Genomic DNA, 22,321 nt, shown 5'->3' on the forward strand with positions numbered 1-22,321 from the left:
CCCAGAGCGCAACTGGTGGTTTCCACTGAGTCAACAGTCTTCCTTTACTGAGCCAGTTTCAAAGCAGAAGAGCTCTTCTCACAAATACATCTTACACCGTCCCTCCTGCGAAGGAGGAAGTGAATCTGGCTCAAGTCAGAGTAAGCAGCATCACTCTTGTTACACTAACAAATGTTTCATGAAAGCAGCTTTGTATTAGAGTAGCAAAATCCTCCCTGGTCCTTGAAGGGATCACAAATTCACAGAACGTTACAGCTGGAAAGGGCTTTGGAGCATCTAGGAGAATGCCCTCATTTCAGAAATGAGAAAATCAGGCTGCGAAGCAGACACCTGCCCCTAACTGCACAGCCAATAAGGGGCAGAGCTAGGAACAAAATCAGGTCTCCTGATTCTACATCAGCCCTGTACAGATTAAAGTACAACCTAGTAAGGAAGAAGGGGAATCACAAATTGAAAGGATGGGAAAACAGTGATATTTAAGAAGTTCGAAGTAAAAATGAACAGAGGCTGACAGTTCAAAAAAGGAAACAGAATGGCTTGGTGGTACAAAACTGTTAGAGACACTACTGACTATGGGAGGAAAAAACTAGGACTGAGAACTAGATGTAATTCAACTTTCTGGCAAAATATGAGTTTAGAACCCTTGAAATGCACAATAACTTCGAAATAGATATTTTCATTTAAGTGATGGAAGTTATCCAGCATGTAACTAGTACTCACTAGACTGAGAGGACAGAATCTGACAGCCTAGGTAAGGATATCTGAAAGCACAAAGCAAAAAAGAACTTTAGTTCATTACATTCCATTATAAAGTCCTTTGTTCTCATAAAGCTTTTTGCAATCAAAAATTCAAGAGAACTGGGGTGCCTCGGTGGCTCAGTGGGTTAAAGCCTCTGCCTTCGGCCCAGGTCATGATCCCAGGGTCCTGGGATCAAGCCCCACATCGGGCTGTCTGCTCCGCAGGGAGCCTGCTTCATCTTCTCTCTCTCTCTCTGCCTGCCTCTCTGCCTACTTGTGATCTCTGTCTGTCAAATAAATAAATAAAATCTTAAAAAAAAAAAAATTCAAGAGAACTTTTTGGCTTAAATAATCTTTCCTTGTATAAAACAAGGAAAACACTCTAAAGCTTTGTAAGAATTTGTGCACATTCAACTTATTCCCAAAAGCACTCTTCCCTTAAGATACACTGTGTATTGGCAGAAGAGATATTAAAAAACAAACAAACAAAACAAAAAACAGAAAAGAAGCAATCTTTGGTTTCCTCATCACCTAAATACTTTGCTGAAAGAAGATATTCCCAAAAGAAATTTTCCTTTGTCTGCACATGACTATGATAAGACTGACTGCTAGTCTTTTGAGTCTTTTTATGCTAGAGAAAGGTAATACTACCTGGCACTTGTAAACAGACAGCAAACAATTAGACGTATGAACTTTTAGGTCTGAGTAAAGTAGCTAATTATACCAAGACTGTGTTTGTGTGTATGCAATCACTAGGTTCCCTGCCTCTATACATATACTTCTTAACAAACATATTTTTAAAACTTCAAACAAAGTTTTTAGGTTCACTAAACCAAGTCATACAAAATCTGTGGTCTGAGACGGTGCTGTCAATATTATTAACTGGATATTATATATAATTCTGGCATATCAAAAATATTTACAATGCAGCCAACACATATGGTCAATGAATACAAAAATTACTTATAAATGCACATATATTTACAATGAGATCCCTGGGTGATAGGGACCAAAAAAAAAAAAAAAGATTCACAAGAATACAAAACCCTTTGATGTGGTAACAATTGGTCAAGCCTGGGATTCTTGTCAAAGACCTTGAATATCAAAGCCCTGGTCTCAACTAGATGCTTAAAACCACTGAAGAATCCCAGACACACTTCCCAGAGGGCTCCAAAGTTATTTCTGTTCCTGGAAGACACACCAGAACAGTGATGTTTTCTCAGAATCATTCTGCAGGTTGAGACAATCCAGCACGTTAAGCAGCAATGAGACTCTCCCTAACAGGCAGTGCACAGCTGGGCACATCCCCGTGGAACCATCAGCAAGCACGTTTGTCCTGTATTTTCCTCTGCCCGTGTTGCACAGGTTTTATTAGATGTACCCATTTCTGTCAGCCGTTTCCCCTTCTTCATCAGGAATAAGCCCAAAGAAATGCCTGGCGCACCTCGGTGGGGTCAGATGTAATTGCAGACAGGGTAAAGCAAATGCTGACTTTGGGGTTTCTTCTGAACTCTGAGGTAGTAATAAATACAAAATGAAGTAACTTGAGTCTCTGCCCACATCTCCTTCTGGAGTGAGTTTCATGTGCCCTCACTACCATCTTGAATGTTCTGAGTCCTCCTAAAATCAAAAGCGTGGTCGTGCAACCTGTGACAAGGCGCGGGGGAGGCGGAACAGTCTGGGCCACTCTCTGCCAGACCCTCATTTTGATGGACTTGTGGTGGCTCAAGGACTGGCTGCTGCGAAAAGGGAGGATGAGGCAGGCCTAGCTCTTTGCTTATGTTCCACAGAGGCTGCGGCAACGTTTCTGAAAACAAAAGACAACAATCAGTGGCGAATGGAAGTTCAAAATGAATGGTTGTATTTTCTTTTATCCAAATTCTCCCAGAAATAAAGATACCCAGTATTCCAATAAGGACATTGAGAGCAAATGTACACTTGTCATCTTCTTAGCAACAGTTAACAAAAGAAAACAAAATAGAAACTAGAACCATGGTCTTTCAACAAGCTTAACCGATTATTTACTGAAATCATATGATATGTCCTCTGCTTTCATCTACGATTAGTGCTTCTGCTGCTACAAAAATTAAAAAATACAATTCTTTAGACACATGGAAACAGACTAAAATAGTATCCCTACTGTAGTGAAAGTTGCATATGATACAAAAATCACTGATTTAACACAGCCATTACATCTTTAAATAACAAATGAGCATGTTAAAAAAAATTGTTTTAAAAATAAACCATTTCCCTCCAGCTTCTAGCATGCCAGTAATCCTAACAATAAAATAATAATGAAAAGCAGCAATTTTAAATCAGATTATTATACTTTGGTTTCAAAGATATACATCTCTCATTCACCTTACTTACTGCAGTGGTGAGCTCTTTCCCCAAAGAATATTTGCTGAAAGCTATATTAACTTTATGGGGATACATTTTGGAAAAAGTCAGGCAAACGTTCTGGAAACAAACACTCAGGAATAAAAACAAAACCCATGCGTTAAAGTAAGCTAAGGCAGGGTTTCTTAAGCTCTGACGTGCATACAAATAACCTAGGGATCTTGTTAAAATAAAGACTCTGGTTCACTGGGTCCGGGGTGGGAACCTTGGTCTGCATTTCTAACAAGCTCTAGGTAATGCTGAAGCGGAGACCACACTATGAATAGCAAGGAGTGAGAGCGCCCCAGGTAGGAATGAGCAATGCACCAAAGCACTCATTTGCTGATCTCCTCACTCACGGACCAAGGTAACAATTAAGACCTCTCCAAAATGAAGAAAAAGGTGCACTGCATTTTTCGTTCTACTTAAAGCCTTTTTAGGTTTGTAACTCTTTTAGGACATGGGAACACGGAATTAGTGTTGGTGCCCTTCTTTCATGGACAATGAACTTTAAAGCCAAGAGACTAGCTTCAGTGAGTGACAGTACACTTTTCTCTGACTTGTACCGTCTTTGGAAATCTTTGGAGTTGGTCTCTGGATTAAGAACAACAGAACACATCTTAAAAGTCCCAAGTCAGATCATTCCCTCCTACCAGAAGCACCCCTGGAAGCACCTGCAGGCCTCAGCCCCACCCAATTTCCTGTGCTGACAAAAAGGGTGACAGCTGATGAAAAACCTGGATGGTCAGAAAGACATGCTCAGCAGTGCCCTTCATGGTCTAGAAAGAGTTCTGCTTTACTGACCAAGTTGTTACCAAATGCCTTCTCTGCACAATGTGACATGTGTTTCTTTTCCTGGGTCATCCCACAACTGCTTCCCCACTTTGGGACCTGATCATAAGGCCTCACAGACGAAATCAAACACTGGCTAAGTGATACTGTCATTCAGTATTTACCCTCCAGAACAGCAACCAAATCATTTTTAAATCTCAGGAAAAATCTCCACCAAATTATATCCTCAGCATTTCCAATCTTCATTATTTAAATAAAGATGGAAGAAAAAATTAAACCTATTTGAAACTTTTTTAAAGCTTTTTCTAATATAGCTTCTGAATTTTTAGAAGTGTGATCTTGATACTCCCACAGAAGCTGTTTCCATCCTACTGATGCAGACATCTCTAATTCTAATCTCTGAAAATCTCTGGCCCTAGTTTATACCAGCTAGCTGTAGCTAATTACTCTATTATTCCAATTTGTTTGCTTCCTGTCAAATCAGAGTGCTACTTATATGACAGAAGGAAAAATCAAGTAGGTGAGAGTAAAAACAAAGTAAACAAAAAAGACTGTGTCCTTTACCACTGTTCATCTGTGTGGAGGGAAGTTTCTTCTCATTTATCCTCTCATGGTTGGTGGGAAAGGTAGCCATCTCTTTGTCTGCTGATGACACCAGGCTCTCCAAGGTAGGGGCATCTGGGGGAGGATGTGCCAAATACGTCTCTTTGGGCATCTGGACCATGAGGCTGGACAGTGTCTGATCTAGAACATCTTCCTCAGCAATATACGTGTACGGACAGTATTCTCGGGTCCTGGAGTAGATGTTGGCATTGTCATAACAATCTGAGCAAATAACCCGGGTACCAGGACCACCTGATGACGACACAGGAAAGAATCCTTCAGTTAAGGAGTCAGCTTTGCCAATCACCAGTTTTCTGCACCAGCAGCCATCCCCATTTTCACCGCAGCTGGCACTGACTGAGCACTTATTTGATACACCAGGTAAAGTCTCAAGGTCCTTCTGTGCATTAACTAATTTAATCCTCACGGCATCCCTATGAGGTGGTTACTATTATTACCCCCATTTTACAGAGGGGGTAACTACAACACAGAGACATGAGGGAACTTGCTCCAAAACACTGCTACAACACAGGGCTGAAATCTAAACTTGGGCACTCTGGCTCCTGAGCCCATGCTCTTGAACGCTACAGTAAACCACTTCTGTCCAGCCTGGATAAGGTGATAGCCAATTCAAGGGAACGAAGATGCGGCTGCACTGTGCTACAAGACACATGTCTGGCTGAAGCGAACTAAAGCAGAGAACAAGGACTTGGGAGGACTTCACTTCATAAAGCCTGCATTACTTTCATGAGTCGAGGAATTAAGCAACACTCATGGCTTAAAGTACCCCTAGAGAAAGCCTCTGATGGTCAAGAGTCCTGTCTGACACATGTGCGTGTCAGGGGTAAAGTTTAATAATGAGCTCCCCAGACTGTTATGTGCTTTGAAAACTGTTCAAAGAGAAAAAAGAAAGTGAGAAATAAAGAGCAAGTAACTTCCTGATCAAGCAACAGTGTTATAACTGGAAGTTAGTTTGGCCCAGAAAGCAGTGTTATTTCCCATCAATTTCAAAGAGCAGAGGCATTTAAAGATTCTTTTAAATGTTAGAAGTACCCCTCTTTCCATGGAAAGCCAAAATAAAATCCAATTTAGTGATGAAACCGATAAATTCTGTTAACGTTCAGCCTAAAAAAATCTCCATATGAACAGAAAAGGCTTTTCATTTGTACAGTGCTGGAAGGACTACAGCTATTTGTTGAAAGGATCTGTGAGAATCCTGAGGGAAGTGCTTTATAAAATATCGCTTCTTTACTTTAAAAATGAGAAAGTTAAAGCTCAGATGTCAGTAACTTGTTCATGGTCCGAGAGCCGGAAAAAAGGAACTAGGAATCAAACCCAATTCTTCTATCCCTTAATTCACCTCCCTGAGTTCTGTCGCTCCCTGAGAGAAGGGGGGAGTGGAGAAGAGTAGTAGTACTGAGAAGCCAAGTTAATTAGGGAACATCTTGTATCTCTCTGATTTCTCCAACATATGCTGAGAATCATCACTGCCCTTTGAACTTCAGCAACTATCAACCTGTCAGCAGGAGACACAAACCTCCCCTGAATATGGTCTGAAGAATGCTCATGCCTTAAAAAGATAAGACACCTCAAAAAAGTTTCTAGAGCACCTCCTTCTCATAATAATACTTTGGTTTGGGAGACTTTGCTGGGTATGCCAATCCCTTGTTTTGGGATATGTTTCTTCTGTCAGATGATTTTCTTCTCTGGTACGATTTCAGTCAATTTCCATCCATCCTATTTCTCATGCAGTCAAATGTTTTCACTGAGTATCTTACTTTAAAATGTTGTGTCAGGTTAATGGGAAAACTATACGTTGACAAACTCAACAAAATAGGTCAAAATTGTAAGCATATACAACAAAGAGTCAGTACCATCAGTGCCTTTGTGTAAATATCCATTGGCAGGAGGCATAAGTTGCTGATGACTGCCTGCCTCAGAGTTGCTGTAGCCTTCCTGCGGCTCTGACAGTGTTCCTTGGGAAGACAAATAGCTGGGAATGTCTGCAGGCAGATTAAGCTCCTCTGTAAAAGAGACATCTGTAACTTTCAAATAACATTAGGCAACACTCAGAAGACTATAGTGCAAATGTGCTCCACTTTGATATACCCACTGGCCAGGAAAATGTTATCTAACTAGGAACAGGCCTTAGGATTTTCCCCCAAAACTCTTTCTTGCTAAAATTCTTTTCAAAGATTCATTTTAAAAGTATTACTAAAAGAGGCAAATCCTAAAGTCTAAAATCTAATACATAGGCGTACTTTCACTGTCTGACTGAGCCTCTTCTCTTTCAGGATTTCGGGGAAGGGGTGTGAAAAGCCGATCCCAGTCAGAAGGGCTCCACTCTTCACCCACAGAGAAGCTTCGACGGAAATGAGGCTTAAGTATTAAAGAAAGAAGGTGCACCTGTAACGTGTTTATAAGAGCAAAGTTTGGGGGAACTGTCTAAAAATTCTTTTTTTTTTTTTTTTTCATTCTAAAGATTTTTTTTTTTTTATTTGACAGATAGAGATCACAGATAAGCAGCGAGGCAGGCAGAGAGAGAGAGGAGGAAGCGGGCTCCCTGCCGAGCAGAGAGCCCGATGTGGGGCTCGATCCCAGGACTCTGGGATCATGACCTGAGCTGAAGGCAGAGGCTTTAACCCACTGAGCCACCCAGGCGCCCCTAAAAATTCTTAAAATTATTCATTGGAGAGGTGCCTGGGTGGCTCAGTGGGTTATGCCTCTGCCTTCAGCTCAGGTCATGATCCCAGGACCCTGGGATTGAGCCCTGCATTGGGCTCTCTGCTCAGCAGGGAGCCTCCTTCCCAAACACCCCCCCCCCCACCCCAGCCTGCCTCTCTGCCTACTTGTGATCTCTGTCAAATAAATACATAAAATCTTAAAAAAAAAAAAAAAAATTCCATTGGCGACATTCCATTATTTCAACGGAGTTGGACATTTTAACAAAAAAACTCTTCCTTCTACCATACATAAAGGATCAAAGCTCCATAGCTTTTTCTATTTTATAATAAATTGTATACTACATTCCTGACTCAAGTATAAGCTGTAGGTATCAACTGGGTACCACTCACCTGTGTTTGTGATACTGTAGTCTTCATTCTTCCTTCTCATGTGGTAAATAACAATGACCCAGATCAAAGAGGTGCCCACAACACAGCAGACCACAACAATGATGACAATGCCAACTGTGGTCCAGCCATCATCTTCATGCCCAATGCTACTCTGGGAAGAGTCACAATTGGGAGATGAAATGACATTTAGGTAAATGTGACCACGTTCTGTCCCAAGGGTGTTAGACATAATGCAGGTGTATTTCCCAGCATCTTCCAGGCCAGCATCGACAATGATGAGAAGCTGGTTGGACGCCGCAAAGAAGTGCCGTTCTGTCACCAGCAGTGGCCCGTCATCTTTGGTCCAGTTGAGACGAGGGGCAGGACTCCCTCCAGCTATGCACTGTAATACTGCAGTCTCACCTCGGGTTACTGTCTTATCCTCCAGGGGTCTGATAAATGAGGGTGTCTCTAGCAGAAAGATTGTATAAAAAATCATGTTAAACAATTTTAATTTCTTAAATCCTACTGAATTAGATGAATGAAGTAATGATGCAATAAGTAAGCAATTTCAGGGGCGCCTGGGTGGCTCAGTGGGTTAATAAGCAGCCAACTCTTGATTTCAGCTCAGGTCATAATCTATAGATCCTGGGATCAAGCCCTGCGTCGGGCTCCACATTCAGCATGCAGTCTGCTTCAGATTCTCTCTCTCCCTCTCCCTCTCTCACCCCCTAGGATAAATAAATAAATCTAAAAAAAAAAAAAAAAAAAGTAGGGGCGTCTGGGTGGCTCAGTGGGTTAAAGCTTCTGCCTTCGGCTCAGGTCATGATCCCAGGGTCCTGGGATCGAGCCCCACGTCAGGCTCTCTGCTCGGCGGGGAGCCTGCTTCCCTTCCTCTCTCTCTCTGCCTGCCTCTCTGCCTATTGAGATCTCTATCAAATGAATAAATTAAAAAATCTTAAAAAAAAAAAAAAAGTAAGCACTTTCATATACTCATGGGAAGATTAGAAGTTAGTGCTCAGAAAAGCAAAAGCCTCAAAAATCTTATCTTACTAATTCTACCTTAGGCAAGCTATCCTACGCAAGGAAGTCAAAAAGACATGATAAACCTACATGAATAGGTTTATTATGAAATTAGTTGTAATTTTTAAAAATAAAGGAAAAGATCTTTAAATCTAATAGGAAAGGTTGTTAAATAAACCACAGTACAAATACATATTTTTTGAAGACTTAATGACAGAGTAACCCTTGTGATACAGTATTTGAGAGGAAAAAAGTAGGTACGTAACTTCATGAAAATGTGTTTTTTAAAAAGTCCAGCATATGCCAAAATCTTTAACAGTGTTTTAGTGACTTTCCTTTTTTCTAATTTTCTATATATCCTAAATTTTTAAAACAATATACTTATTTTTCTGATTTGTGAAATAACACAAACCAACAAACTTTTAAAAAACCTAACATCAGGGATGCCTGGTGGCTCAGCGGGTTAAAGCCTCTGCCTTAGGCTCAGGTCATGATCCCAGGGTCCTGGGATAGGGTCCCGCATCGGGCTCTCTGCTCACCAGGGAGCCTGCTTCCTCCTCTCTCTCTCCCTGCCTCTCTGCCTACTTGTGATCTCTGTCAAATAAATAAATAAAATCCATTAAAAAAAATAAAAAACCTAACATCTAGGGAAAACAGAGAACTAGAAAGCAGAATCTGCCTTTGGGTTGAGTATGAAGAAAAGTATTCTCATAAGAAAAAAAAAAATAGGCTTGTCAGAGGAACTTAGGGAAAAGACATTTTATTTTACCATAACATAGAATCAAGAGGCGTACACTAGAAGGAGAACAGGAAATCTAAACAAAAGATGGTAATTTTTATGCATTAAATTTTTTTTCAAAAATGAGTTAGAGGAGAAACAAATTGTCTTGAGTGGCCTGTGAAGCAGTATAAAACAACTGCAAACCCACTGGTGAATACTAGAAAAAACATGTATGAATTAGAAACCTCCAGAGGGCAAGGTAACAGGATACGGGGATTTGAATTTTCAATTCATGTGAGGAAGATCTCTAATTCTGCCCTCACTGCTTCTGCAGATTTCAGTTCTCTGATCCACTAATATCCTAGGCTGACATGACCCAGCCATGTATTGGCAAAACACGGTGACCAAGATATAAGGATCACTATTAAAATCTCAAAGTTGGATCTTCTTTGCCATTAAGACCAGAGGAGACCCTTAAATATAAAGGCTCCATCCAAACCAAGGACCCATGGGGCAGTACACATACCTAATACTGTGAGAGAGGCATTTGCTGAGAGGCCTCCAGCTATATTTTGTGCCATGCAGCTATAGACTCCCATGTCTTCTATTTTCACATTGGCAATGAAGAAGACATCATCCTCAGGCATGACATGCATGCGTCTTTCTCGAGCTGCAGGAAAGTCGGTGCCACCATCTTTCTGCCAAGAAATCTGAGGTGCAGGGTGCCCCTCTGCAGCACACTCTAATCTGGCCATGGCACCAGTGCGGATAGTGAGATCCATTGGAGTCTTCAGGAAAGATGGCATCTCTGTTTCAAGAAAGATTACCAAGACAAAGTGGGTGGAGTGGTGGTGGTGGGAACATGAATACACACACACACACACACACACACACACACACACACACACACAAAGTACCAACTTGTAATATTCTATTTCTTTCAGAAGGCATGCTCTCTGATTGGCAGAGGCCATCTTTTCTCTTCGAACCTCAGAATACTTAGAGTACAGTGATGAATAGATTCTTCTAGAATGCATGACACATCTAGTACCTGATCTCTCTGATGGGGACAGGAAAGGCAGAAGGCCACAAACCTTTCAGAACTCCATACATTTATTATGACTCCCTTACTTAAGAGACTAAACGGTGCTCTCCAAGCTAACATCTACAAAGCTGACATGGCAAATGCATGTTAAAAAAATTTATACCAAAAAATGTATGCCTTCAAAAATTTCATAAAACAACACTGAAGTAAGACACAAGTATGTCCTTTGGTTGCACAAAACCTAAACTGTTTTAGTGATTCAATCCAATAGGTGACTGATTAATCAATCTGTTTTGGAGAAGTTCTTTTTTTACAGCCACAGTGAAGAAGAGCATTAATTTAAAAAATGATTCTTGGGGCACCTGGGTGGCTCAGTGGGTTAAAGCCACTGCCTTCGGCTCAGGTCATGATCTCAGGGTCCTGGGATCGAGCCCCGAATCGGGCTCTCTGCTCAGCAGGGAGCCTGCTTCCTCCTCTCTCTCTGCCTGCCTCTCTGCCTACTTGTGTTCTCTGTCAAATAAATAAATAAAATCTTAAAAAAATAAAAATAAAAATAAAAATAAAAATAAAAATAAAAATAAAAAATGATTCTGTATGACTACATTTAGACCATGATAACAATCATTGCACCCAGAAATGTCCTAAATACTGCGTTATTATAAAGTCCTGTGAACAGTGGCAGGAATACATTTCAGTTTTCAGAACAGAATTATGGTTCTAGAAAGAACAGAGAATTTCAAAAGAATTTTTTCAAAAGCAGAAACAACAAGAAAAGCAGCCTATCTCCCGGGGAGAGAACTTCCCCCCTCGCTTCCAACCAAGGACCAATTAGGGACATAACTGGACAAAATGGTAACCCAGTCTACGTATTAGCACAACCTTAATTAATACAAAACACTATAATCTCCCCTCAAATGTCAGGTTTAGCCTCATTCTCTTGTCCAAGTGGTTCAAAAATTGAACATGAAAAATCCTTCTAACTGTAGAACCATCAGGGACAAGAAGTCCTTACCATTCACAGTCAGTTTGGCTTTTTGAGAATAATTAGATCCAAAGTGATTAGTAACGATACACTGATATCTTCCTTCATCTGTGAAATTCACATTGAAAAGATGTAAGACACTCGTATATTCTAGAGCTTCTCCAGCTTGCTGCTGATAACGAACAAAATTCTCAACATCGATGTCATTCAGGATTTCACTGTCTTTGCGCCACACGGTAGACATGGGTGAGTCACTGCTGCTCACTGCGGTGCATGTCAGAGTCACATTCATGCCTCTTAGAGCAACTGTATTTTCAGGATGCATTTTTATCTGTGGCTTGAGAAAATCATCTAAGAGAAAAAAATGGGGCAGGAGCCAAGTCACTCATTTTTAATTCTACACATTTTGAAACAAATAACATAAAATTACTTGTTCTGTTTACAAAATGGCATATTAAGATTGACAAGAGACTACAGGGCTAGAATCCAATTCCCTTCTGTTCAAAGATGTGGGAAATGAGGCCCAGAGGGTCAAACAACTTGTTCAGAGACAAAGCCTGGATGGGGAACCCAGGTTTTCAGACTTCAGGGTTTAGCATACTTTCTACTATCACTCATGACCACTTACACTTAGAATGTATTTAAGTACTACCAGTTACTAGGAAAAAAGAAAAACCTAAATTCAAATCTCAAGACAAGTTCTAATCCTGTTAGCTCTTGTGAATATGTAGAGGTTACCTATATAAACATATATATAAGACCCATTATCTTTTCCTTGTCAATAAAGAAAATGGGGATTACAAATTACATTTTACAGTGTGTACCTATTAATAAAACATTATTTGTGAGCACGTGGGTGGCTCAGCTGGTTAAGTGTCTGACTCTTGGTTTCAGCTCAGGTCATGATCCCGGGGTCCTGAGATCAGGCCCCACATTAAGGGCTACGCTCATAAGGGAGTCTGCCTGTCTCTCTCCCTCTGCTCCTTCCCCTACACACTCTCTCTGAATAAAATCTTTTTTAAAAAATTAAGCATTATTGGAACATACATCACGTATGCATAACTCTCCTTCAGATAGTGAGAAATTCCAAATAGGCTTAGGAATGGCTAATATATTACAGATTCATAAGTAATAGTATATTGTTAATATGTAAAAAACAACATAAGTATTTTGTGGGCCTGAGCTTCCAAGTGTTCTAAGTATCTTTTAAGTAGATTATAAAAATAGATCTGGCAATATATGGGTATCTAAATATTCAGATATCAGTGACATGCAAGACAACTACGCTGATGTAAAAGTTCTAGTGCCTAAAGCTAGGAATCAGTTATTCTACTTTAAAGGAAATTTAAGGGGCACCTGGGTGGCTCAGTGGGTTAAAGCCTCTGCCTTCAGCTCGGGTCATGATCTCAGGGTCCTGGGATCGAGCCCTGCATCAGGATCTCTGCTCAGGGGGGAGCCTGCTTCCTCCTCCCTCTCTCTCTCTCTCTGCCTGGCTCTCTGCCTACTTGTGATCCCTGTCTGTCAATAAATAAATAAAATCTTTAATAATAATAATAAAATAAAATAAGGGAAATTCAAGTGTAAAGGAAAAATGCCCAAGTTGAGAAAGAACAATATAGATACATACTTCAAATTATGAGTACTGGAATCATGACAACTTTTTTTTTTTTTAAGATTTTATTTATTTATTTGACAGAGATCACAAGTAGGCAGAGAGGCAGGCAGAGAGTGGGGGGAAGCAGGCTCTCTGCCAAGCAGAGAGCCCGGTGCGGGGCTCGATCCCAGGACCCTGAGATCATGACCAGAGCCGAAGGCAGAGGCTTTAACCCACTGAACCACCCAGGCGCCTCTGGAATCATGACAACTTTTACATGGTTGTCCTTCTTCCCCCCAAAAAACTCTAAAACCCTGCCACCACTTTAGTCTTAAGAAACTGCATCAAAAATAGAAACAATGTGGGGCGCCTGGGTGGCTCAGTGGGTTAAGCCGCTGCCTTCAGCTCAGGTCATGATCTCAGGGTCCTGGGATCAAGTCCCGCATCAGGCTCTCTGCTGAGCAGGGAGCCTGCTTCCCTCTCTCTCTCTCTCTCTCTGCCTGCCTCTCTGTCTACTTGTGATCTCTCTCTGTCAAGTAAATAAATAAAATCTTAAAAAAAAAAAAATAGAAACAATGTGAAACTACATTCACACATTGCTGGTGACAACATAAACAAGTGCTCTCTTTCTGGAAAACAGCTGGTAGTACTTTTTAAGATCTACTTTAAAAAAAATCATTTTTGATTCAGGAATCTTACTACTGGATATTTATATTAAAGGTTAACAACCTGGGGCACCTGGGTGGCTCAGTGGGTTAAAGGCTCTGCCTTCGGCTCAGGTCATGATCCCGGGGTCCTGGGATCGAACCCCGCATCAGGCTCTCTGTTCAGCAGGGAGCCTGCTTCCCCCTACCCGTGCCTGCCTCTCTGCCTACTTGTGATCTCTGTCAAATAAATAAATAAAATCTTAAAAAAATAAAAAATAAAAAATAAAGGTTAACAACCCCCTAAAAGGGAAAAGCCTACATTCATAAAGATGCTGTTATACTATACTGACACTGAAAATGATCACTGAAGAACACACAGGAAAAAACTTGCTTATGATATATTAAGTCAAAGAATACAAAATTAAATCTACGATTACAAAATATAAAAATTTCACAGAAGAACACAGAGAAATGGAAATAGATATGCTAGTTAGAAAGCATTCTGGTTGGGGTGCCTGGGTGACTCAGTTGTTTGGGCGTCTGCCTTCAGCTCAGGGCATGACCCCAGGGTCCCAGAATTGAGCCCCAAATTGGGCTCCCGGCTCAGCGGAGAGCCCACTTCTCTCCCGCTACCTGCCGCTCTGCCAACTTGTGCTCTGTCAAGTAAGTAAATAAATAAAATAAAAAAATAAAAACTAAAAAAGTGAAAGCATCCTGGCTTAATTTTTTTCCATTCTGTTGTTAAGACAGTTAAGTGTATACCATGCATCTTTTCTGACCACAATGCTATGAAACTAGGAATCAACCACAAGGGGCTCATGGGTGGCTCAGTCATTAAGTTAAGCATCTGCCTCAGCTCAGATCATGATCCCAGGGTCCTGGGATCAAGCCTCACACTGGGCTCCCTGCTCTGTGGGATGCTGGCTTCTCCCTCTATACCACTCCCTGGACTTGTGTTCCTTCTCTTCTTGTCTCTCATTCTCTCTGTCTCTAATAAATAAACAAATAAATAAATAAATCTTTTTTTTAAAAAGAGAAAGAAAGAAAAAGAAAAAAAAGAAAGAAATCAACCACAATAAAAAATATAGAAAAGAGCACAATATATGGAGGTTAAATAACATGTTATTATACCACTGAATGGGATGGGCAGCCTGGCTGGCTTAGTTGATAGAGTGAGCATGTGGCTCTTTATCTCAGAGTTCTAAGTTCAAGCCCATGTTAGGTATAGAGATTACCTAAAAATAATTTTTTTTTGTTTTTAAGATTAATTTATTTATTTGAGAGAAGAGAGTACATGGCAGGGCGGGGGTGTGGGACAGAGAAAGAGAGAGAGAATCTTTAAGCAGACTCTGCAGAGAGTAAAGCCCGATGTGAACTTGATGCGATGACTCTGAGATCATGACCTGAGCTGAAACCAAGAGTCAGACACCTAACCAACTGCGACATCCAGATGCACCCCCAAAATAAATCTTTTAAAAAATAAACAAATAAAACAATGAATGTGGGGGGTGCCTGGGTGGCTCAGTGGGTTAAAACCTCTGCCTCAGGTCATGATCCCAGGGTCCTGGGATCGAGCCCCGCGTCGGGCTGTCTGCTCAGCAGGGAGCCTGCTTCCTTCTCTCTCTCTGTCCTGCTTCTCTGCCTACTTGTGATCTCTGTCAAATAAATAAATAAAATCTTTAAAAAAAAACAAAACAAAACAATGAATAGGTCAACCAAGAAATCAAAGAAGAAATAAAGAATTACATGAAAACAAATGAAAATGAAAACAGAGTCCATAATCTGTGGGATACGACAAAAGTAGTTCTAAGAGGGAAGTTTACAACAATACAGACTTACCTCAAGAAGCAAGAAAAACCTTTAATAAACAACCTAATCTTACACCTAAAGAAGCTAGAAAAAGAAAACCCAAACCCAGCAAAAGACAGGAAATAATAATATAAGAGCAGAAATAAATGACATAGAAACTAAAAAAAACAACAGATCAATGAAACTAGGAGCTGGTTCTCTGAAAAGATCAAGAAAAAATTGATAAACCTCTAGGCAAGATTCACTTAAAAAGAGAGAGAGAGATGTCTGTTCATGTCTTCTGCCCATTTCTTGATTGGATTATTTGTTCTTTGGGTGTTGAGTTTGCTTCTGCAAAGAAGACATCCAGATGGCCAACAGACACATGAAAAAGTGCTCCATATCACTTGGCATCAGGGAAATACAAATCAAAACCACAATGAGATATCACCTCACACCAGTCAGAATGGCTAAAATTAACAAGTCAGGAAATGACAGATGCTGGCGAGGATGCGGAGAAAGGGGAACCCTCCTACACTGTTGGTGGGAATGCAAGCTGGTGCAACTGCTCTGGAAAACAGCATGGAGGTTCCTCAAAATGTTGAAAATAAAACTACCCTATGACCCAGCAACTGCACTACTGGGTATTTACCCTAAAGATACAAATGTAGTGATCCGAAGGGGCACCTGCACCCGAATGTTTATAGCAGCAATGTCTACAATAGCCAAACTATGGAAAGAACCTAGATGTCCATCAACAGACGAATGGATAAAGAAGATGTGGTATATATACACAATGGAATACTATGCAGCCATCAAAAGAAATGAAATCTTGCCATTTGCGACGACGTAGATGGAACTAGAGGGTATCATGCTTAGCGAAATAAGTCAATCGGAGAAAGACAACTATCATATGATCTCCCTGATATGAGGGAGAGGAGATGCAACATGGGGGGTTAAGGGGGTAGGAGAAGAGTAAATAAAACAAGATGGGATTGGGAGGGAGACAAACCACAAGTGACTCTTAATCTCACAAAACAAACTGAGGGTTGATGGGGGGAGGGGGGTGGGGGGGGTGGACATTGGGGAGGGTATGTGCTATGGTGAGTGCTGTGAAGTGTGTAAACCTGGCGATTCACAGACCTGTACCCCTGGGGATAAAAATATATGTTTATTAAAAAAAAAAAAAATTTAAAAAAAAAAGAGAGAGAAAGAGAGAAAGGACCCAAATAAATAAGATTACTAATGAAAGAAGAGAAATAACAACCAACACCATAGAAATATAATTTTAACAGAGTATTATGAAAACCTAAATATCAACAAATTCAACAACTTAGAAGAAATAGGTAAATTTCTAGAAAATATAACCCCCCAAAACTAATGTAGGAAGAAAAAAAAAAAAAAAAAAAAAAAAAAGCTTGAACAGCCCAATTACCAGCAATGAAATTGAATCAATAATCAAAAAATTCTCAAAAAAACCAGTCCAGGACCAGATGAATTCATAGTTGAATTCTACCAAACATTTAAAGAAGAATTAATACCCATTCTTCTCAAACTATTCCAAAGAACACAAGAGGAAGGAAACTTCCAAATTCATTCTATGAAGCCAATATTACCCCAATACCAAAACCAGATAAAGACATTACAAAAAAAGAGAACAGACCAATATCTCTTATGAATATAGATGCAAAATCCTCAACAAAATATTACCAAACTGGGGGCGCCTGGGTGGCTCAGTGGGTTAAAGCCTCTGCCTTCGGCTCGGGTCATGGTCCCAGGGTCCTGGGATCGAGCCCCACGTCGGGCTCTCTGCTCAGCAGGGAGCCTGCTTCCTCCTCTCTCTCTCTGCCTGCCTCTCTGCCTACTTGTGATCTCTGTCTGTCAAATGAATAAATAAAATCTTTAAAAACAAAACAAAACAAAACAAAAAAAACAAAATATTACCAAACCAAATCCAATAAAATGTTTTTTAAAATCATATACTGCAATCAACAGGGATTTATTCCTATAATGCAAGGATGGTTTAATATGCACAAAACATCACATCAGTAAGAGAAAGGATAACAACCATATGATCATTTCAACAGATGCAGAAAAAGCATCTGACAAAAGTACAACATCCACTCATGATAAAAACCCTCTACCAAGTAGGTCTAAAGGGAACATATCTCAACATACTAAAGGTCTTAGATGAAAAACCCACAGCCAACATCATACTCAACGGTGAAAAACTGAGAGCTTTTCCCCTAAGGTCAAGAACAAGACAAGATGTCCACTTTCAACATTGTTATTCAACAGAGTACTAGAAGTCCTAGCCACAGCAACCAGACAACATAAAGAAATAAAAAGCATCTGAATCAGTAAGGAAGAAGTAAAACTTCTACTATTTGCAGATGACATGATATTATATATAGAAAACCTTAAGACTCTACCAAAAAAATACTCACTAGAACTGATAAATTCGGTAAGGTTGCAAAACACAAAATCAATGTACAGATATCTGTTGCATTCCTATACACTAATTATGAAGCAGCAGAAAGTGAAATTAAAAAAACAATCCCATTCACAATTAAACCAATACCAATAAAATGTCTAGGAATAAATTTAACCAAAGAGGTGAAAGCCCTGTACTCTAAAAACTATAGAACACTGATGAAAGAAGTTAAAGATGATGCAAAGAAATGGAAAGAGATTCCACATTCATGGATTAGAAGGCAAATACTGTTAAAATGTTTGCCCTACCCTAAGCAATCTACACATTTAATGCAATTCCTATCAAAATATCAACAGCATTCTCAAAGAACTAGAACAATCCTAAAATCTGTATGGAACCACAAAAGACCTCAAGTAGGCAAAGCCATCGTGACACAGAAAAACAAACTGGAGATACCACAATTCCAGATTGCAAGTTATACTATAAAGTGACAGTAGTTAATATGGCATAAAAACAGACACACAGATCAACGGAATAGAACAGAAAACCCCAAAATAAGCCCACGACTATATGGTCAATTCACCTTCAACAAAGAGGAATGAATATACAATTGGAAAAAGTTGCTTCAACAAACGGTGCTGGGAATACTGGTCAGCTACATGTGAAAGAATGAAACTGGACCACTTTCTTTCACCATACACAAACATCAACTCAGAATGGACTAAACACCTAAATGTGAGACCTGAAACCATAAAAATCCTAGAAGAGAGCACAGGCAGCAACTTCTCTGACCTAAGCAGTAGCCAACATTTTCCTAGATTTGTTTCTAGAGAAACAAAAGCAAAAATAAACTATTGGGACTACACCAATATAAAAAATTTCTGGGGACGCCTGGGTGGCTCAGTTGGTTAAGCAGCTGCCTTCGGCTCAGGTCATGATCCCAGCGTCCTGGGAATGAGTCCCGCATGGGGCTCCTTGCTTGGCGGGGAGCCTGCTTCTCCCTCTGCCTCTGCCTGCCATTCTGTCTGCCTGTGCTCGCTCGCTCTCCTCTTTCTCTGACAAATAAATAAAATCTTAAAAAAAAAAAAAATTTCTGCACAGGGGCACCTGGGTGACTCAGTCTGTTAACCATCTGCCTTCAGCTCAGTCATGACCTCAGGGTCCTGGGATCAGTCCTGCAGCAGGCTCCTTGCTCCATGGGAAGCCTGCTTCTCCCTCTCCCTCTGCCTGCCACTCCCTCTGCTTGTGTGCGTGTTCTCGTTCTCTAATAAATAAAATAAAATCTAAGCAAAAGAAAAAATTCTGCACAGCAAAGGAAACAACCAACAAAACTAAAAGGCAACCTACAGAATGGGAGAAGATGTTTGCAAATGACATATCCAATAAAGGGTTAATATCCAAAATATATAAAGAACTGATACAACACAATATACCCCAAACCAAATAATCCAATTTAAAAATGGGCAGGGGTGCCTGGGTGGCACAGTCAGTTGAGCATCTGACTTGGTTTCGGCTCAAGCCATGATCTGAGGGTCATGAGATCGAGCCCCGCACTGGGCTGCACGCTCAGTGCAGAGTCTACTTGAGATTCTCTCTCCCTCTGCCCCTCCCACTCATGTACTCTCTCTAAAGTAAATAAATAAATCCTTAAAAAAAAAAAATAGGCAGAAGACACAAACAGACATTTCTCCAAAAAGACAGAGATGGCCAACAGACACATGAAAAGATGCTCAAGAGCACTCATCATCAGGGAAATGCAAATCATAACCTCAATGAGATATCACCCCTACATGTGTCAGACTGGCTAAAATCAAAGACATAGTACACAACAAGTGTTGGAAAGGATGTGGACAAAAGGGAACCCTCCTACATTGTTGGTGGGAATGCAAACTGATGCAGCCACTACAGAAAAAAACAGTATGGAGGGTCCTCAAAAAATTAAAAATAGAACTACCCTGCAACCCAGGAGCCACACTACCCAAAGAATACAAAAACATGAACTGAAAGAGATACACGGACCCCTGTGTTTTTTATTTATAGATTTATAGATGAATGGATAAAGATGTGGTCTATACATACAATGGAATATTACTTAGCCATAAAAAAGAAAGAAAAGTTACCATCTGCAGTGACACGAATGGAGCTAGAGAGTATAACACTAAGTGAAATAAGTCAGAGAGCAAAAGACAAGTATCACAAGATTTCACTGATATACAGAATTTCAGAAACAAAACAGCAAGCAAAGGGAAAAATAAAGAGAGACAAACCAAGAAATGACTCTTAGCCATAAAGAACAAACTGATGGTTACCAGGGGTGGGGGGTGGTCAGAAGAGATGGAGATTAAAGAGTACACTTATCATGATGAAAAAAACAGTAATAATAAAATAAATAACAAATAATTAATAATAAAATAAAAAGACAGCGTGTTTTAAAAAGACAGCATGTAGTATAAAAAATTTTAAAGCAAAATACAAACCACAGACAAAGTCTTTCAGGTCCACATTCAGGATGCTCTGCCCTGCTAGCCACTCAGGGTGTGCACAGCTTACGTTCACAGAATGCTGGAAGTTATTATCGACCAGCCACCGAAGCAACCACTTCAAATGGCAGTCACAGAGTAAACTGCTTGTGTTCAGAATCCTGCAGAAGCCAAGAAAAAAAGAAAGACCCTTTACTTTTCATTCTGTTTCTTCACCATTAAAAGCTTACTGCACACCCATGCATTCTTCTCTCCAAAAAGTGCTCAACCTGAATCAAACCACAAGAACACAAATTCAGACCGTCAGCCTCAATTCCTCAAATACATCAGTGTCATCCAAGACATTAAGAAAAGGGGCAAAACAACAGTAAGAGACCTATTTTAGATTAAAGGAGACTAAAAGCTCATACCCAAATGCAGTGCACGATTCTAGACTGGAAGAAATATCTACAAGGAACATTTTTTGGCACTGGGGAAATGAGTATGGACTCCATATCAGTTACTATTACTTTATCAAAGTTAATTTAATTGAATGAGATAATAGTGCTGTGGCTATATGTAGGAAAACATTGTTGTTCTTGGGACATACATGCCGAGATATTTAGGGGTCAAGTGTCATGATGCCTGCAACTGACTATCAAATGGCTAAGCAAAGTAGTCGTGTGTGTGGAGAGGAGAGAGGGATAGAAAGAGATGGAAGAAGGAAAGAGAGATGGGAGGAGGAAGGGAGAGAAACATCACAAATTTAGCAAAAAGTTAACAAGCAGTAAATCTAGGTAAAGGGAATATGGATGTTAACTGTACCTTCCTTTCAGTTTTTGAGGTTTAAGATTTTTCCCAGAAAAGTCTAGGGGAAAGCTTACCATATACATTGCAGCACAGAGACATGTTTGTTGTGGAGAAGATATTTTCCAAAAGAATATTCCACAATAATTCCACAAGGATTATTTTCAAATTATTTCATTAAGACTAAAAACATTGGGACGCCTTGGTGACTCAGTGGGTTAAGCGTCTGCCTTCAGCTCGGGTCGTGATCCCAGGGTGCTGGGATGGAGTCCCACATCGGGCTCCCTGCTCAGCGGGGAGTCTGCTTCTCCCCCTCCTTGCTCTCTCCTCCTCCTTGCTGCTCTTCCTCTCTCTCTCTGACAAATAAATAAAATCTTAAAAGAAAAGACTGAAAACATTTCATCCCTGTGGCAATGTGTACTGCAACTTAAACTAGGAAACAGTGAAATTTTATTTGTTGTCTATGATAGGGCTATAAAACATAATCAGAAAAATAAGATCGGTTTTCTCTTAATGACCCCATGAATGTCCCATCCACCTGGAAGTAGTGAGAGCAAATGATTTGGAGAAGACTGTGACTTGTTTTATGTGCAATACCCAAATCCTCATTTAGTCTTAAAATATCTAAGATGTGATTCCGAAGACGTTTCAATCAGTCTTCAATGGTATCTCAAAAGCCTTACTTGACTAAGGGTTATTTTAATTAATCGGGCCAAAAGTTACCTTTTGCATTTCAGGGTTCTTCATTATGTTCATTCACTGATAGACAAACATTTGAGTCTCCTCTCTGCGAGGGACTGTTCTAGGCCGTGCAGATACAGACCTCACAGACCTTACATATTCATTAGAGACAAGCAGTGAACAAATAAAGGCAAAGCACAATGTCAGAAAGGTAGTGCTATCAAGAAAAACAAAGCTAGGCAAAGGTAAAGAGAGGGCAGCTACTAATTTAGATCAAGCAGTCAGGGAAAAATACTTTGAAGAGATGGCATTTAGGCAAAGACCTGAAAGAAGCAAGAGAGCAAATCCCACAAAGACCTGAGGGGAGAGTGTCGCACACATAGGAAACTGTATGCAAAGACCTTGAGGCAGACAGGCCCAGTGCTCAGGAGGAAAGGCAAGGCCACTGAGGCTAGAGCACGGTGAGGGAAGGGGCAGTGACAAGGACAAGGTCAGGGAGCTGGGCAGGGAAGACCAGGCCATGCAGGTGCTTTGCAAACTAAGAAAAGAATTTGAGGTATTTTCTTCCTATGTGT

General features: G+C 40.3%; 1 protein-coding gene across 5 annotated transcripts in view; it reads right to left on the reverse strand.

Annotated features, from left to right (window-relative positions):
* Positions 1-947: 947 nt before the first annotated feature.
* LRIG2 (leucine rich repeats and immunoglobulin like domains 2) overlaps positions 948-22,321 on the reverse strand; it is a 68,003-nt gene continuing 46,629 nt past the window's right edge. For 3 of the 5 annotated variants that reach the window (XM_047726843.1, XM_047726846.1, XM_047726847.1), the window contains exons 12-18: positions 20,277-20,440; positions 11,367-11,687; positions 9,836-10,117; positions 7,587-8,036; positions 6,387-6,551; positions 4,474-4,764; positions 948-2,545 (exon numbers count right to left, since the gene is read on the reverse strand). In XM_047726843.1, the coding sequence (XP_047582799.1) occupies positions 2,319-2,545; positions 4,474-4,764; positions 6,387-6,551; positions 7,587-8,036; positions 9,836-10,117; positions 11,367-11,687; positions 20,277-20,440 (1,900 nt within the window). In that variant the 3' untranslated portion in view covers positions 948-2,318. The remainder of the gene's footprint in view (positions 2,546-4,473; positions 4,765-6,386; positions 6,552-7,586; positions 8,037-9,835; positions 10,118-11,366; positions 11,688-20,276; positions 20,441-22,321) is intronic. The other 2 variants (XM_047726845.1, XM_047726844.1) reach the window with 2 other exon arrangements.

The sequence above is a fragment of the Lutra lutra genome, chromosome 4 (assembly GCF_902655055.1).
Source record: "Lutra lutra chromosome 4, mLutLut1.2, whole genome shotgun sequence".
Taxonomy (NCBI): Eukaryota; Metazoa; Chordata; class Mammalia; order Carnivora; family Mustelidae; genus Lutra; species Lutra lutra.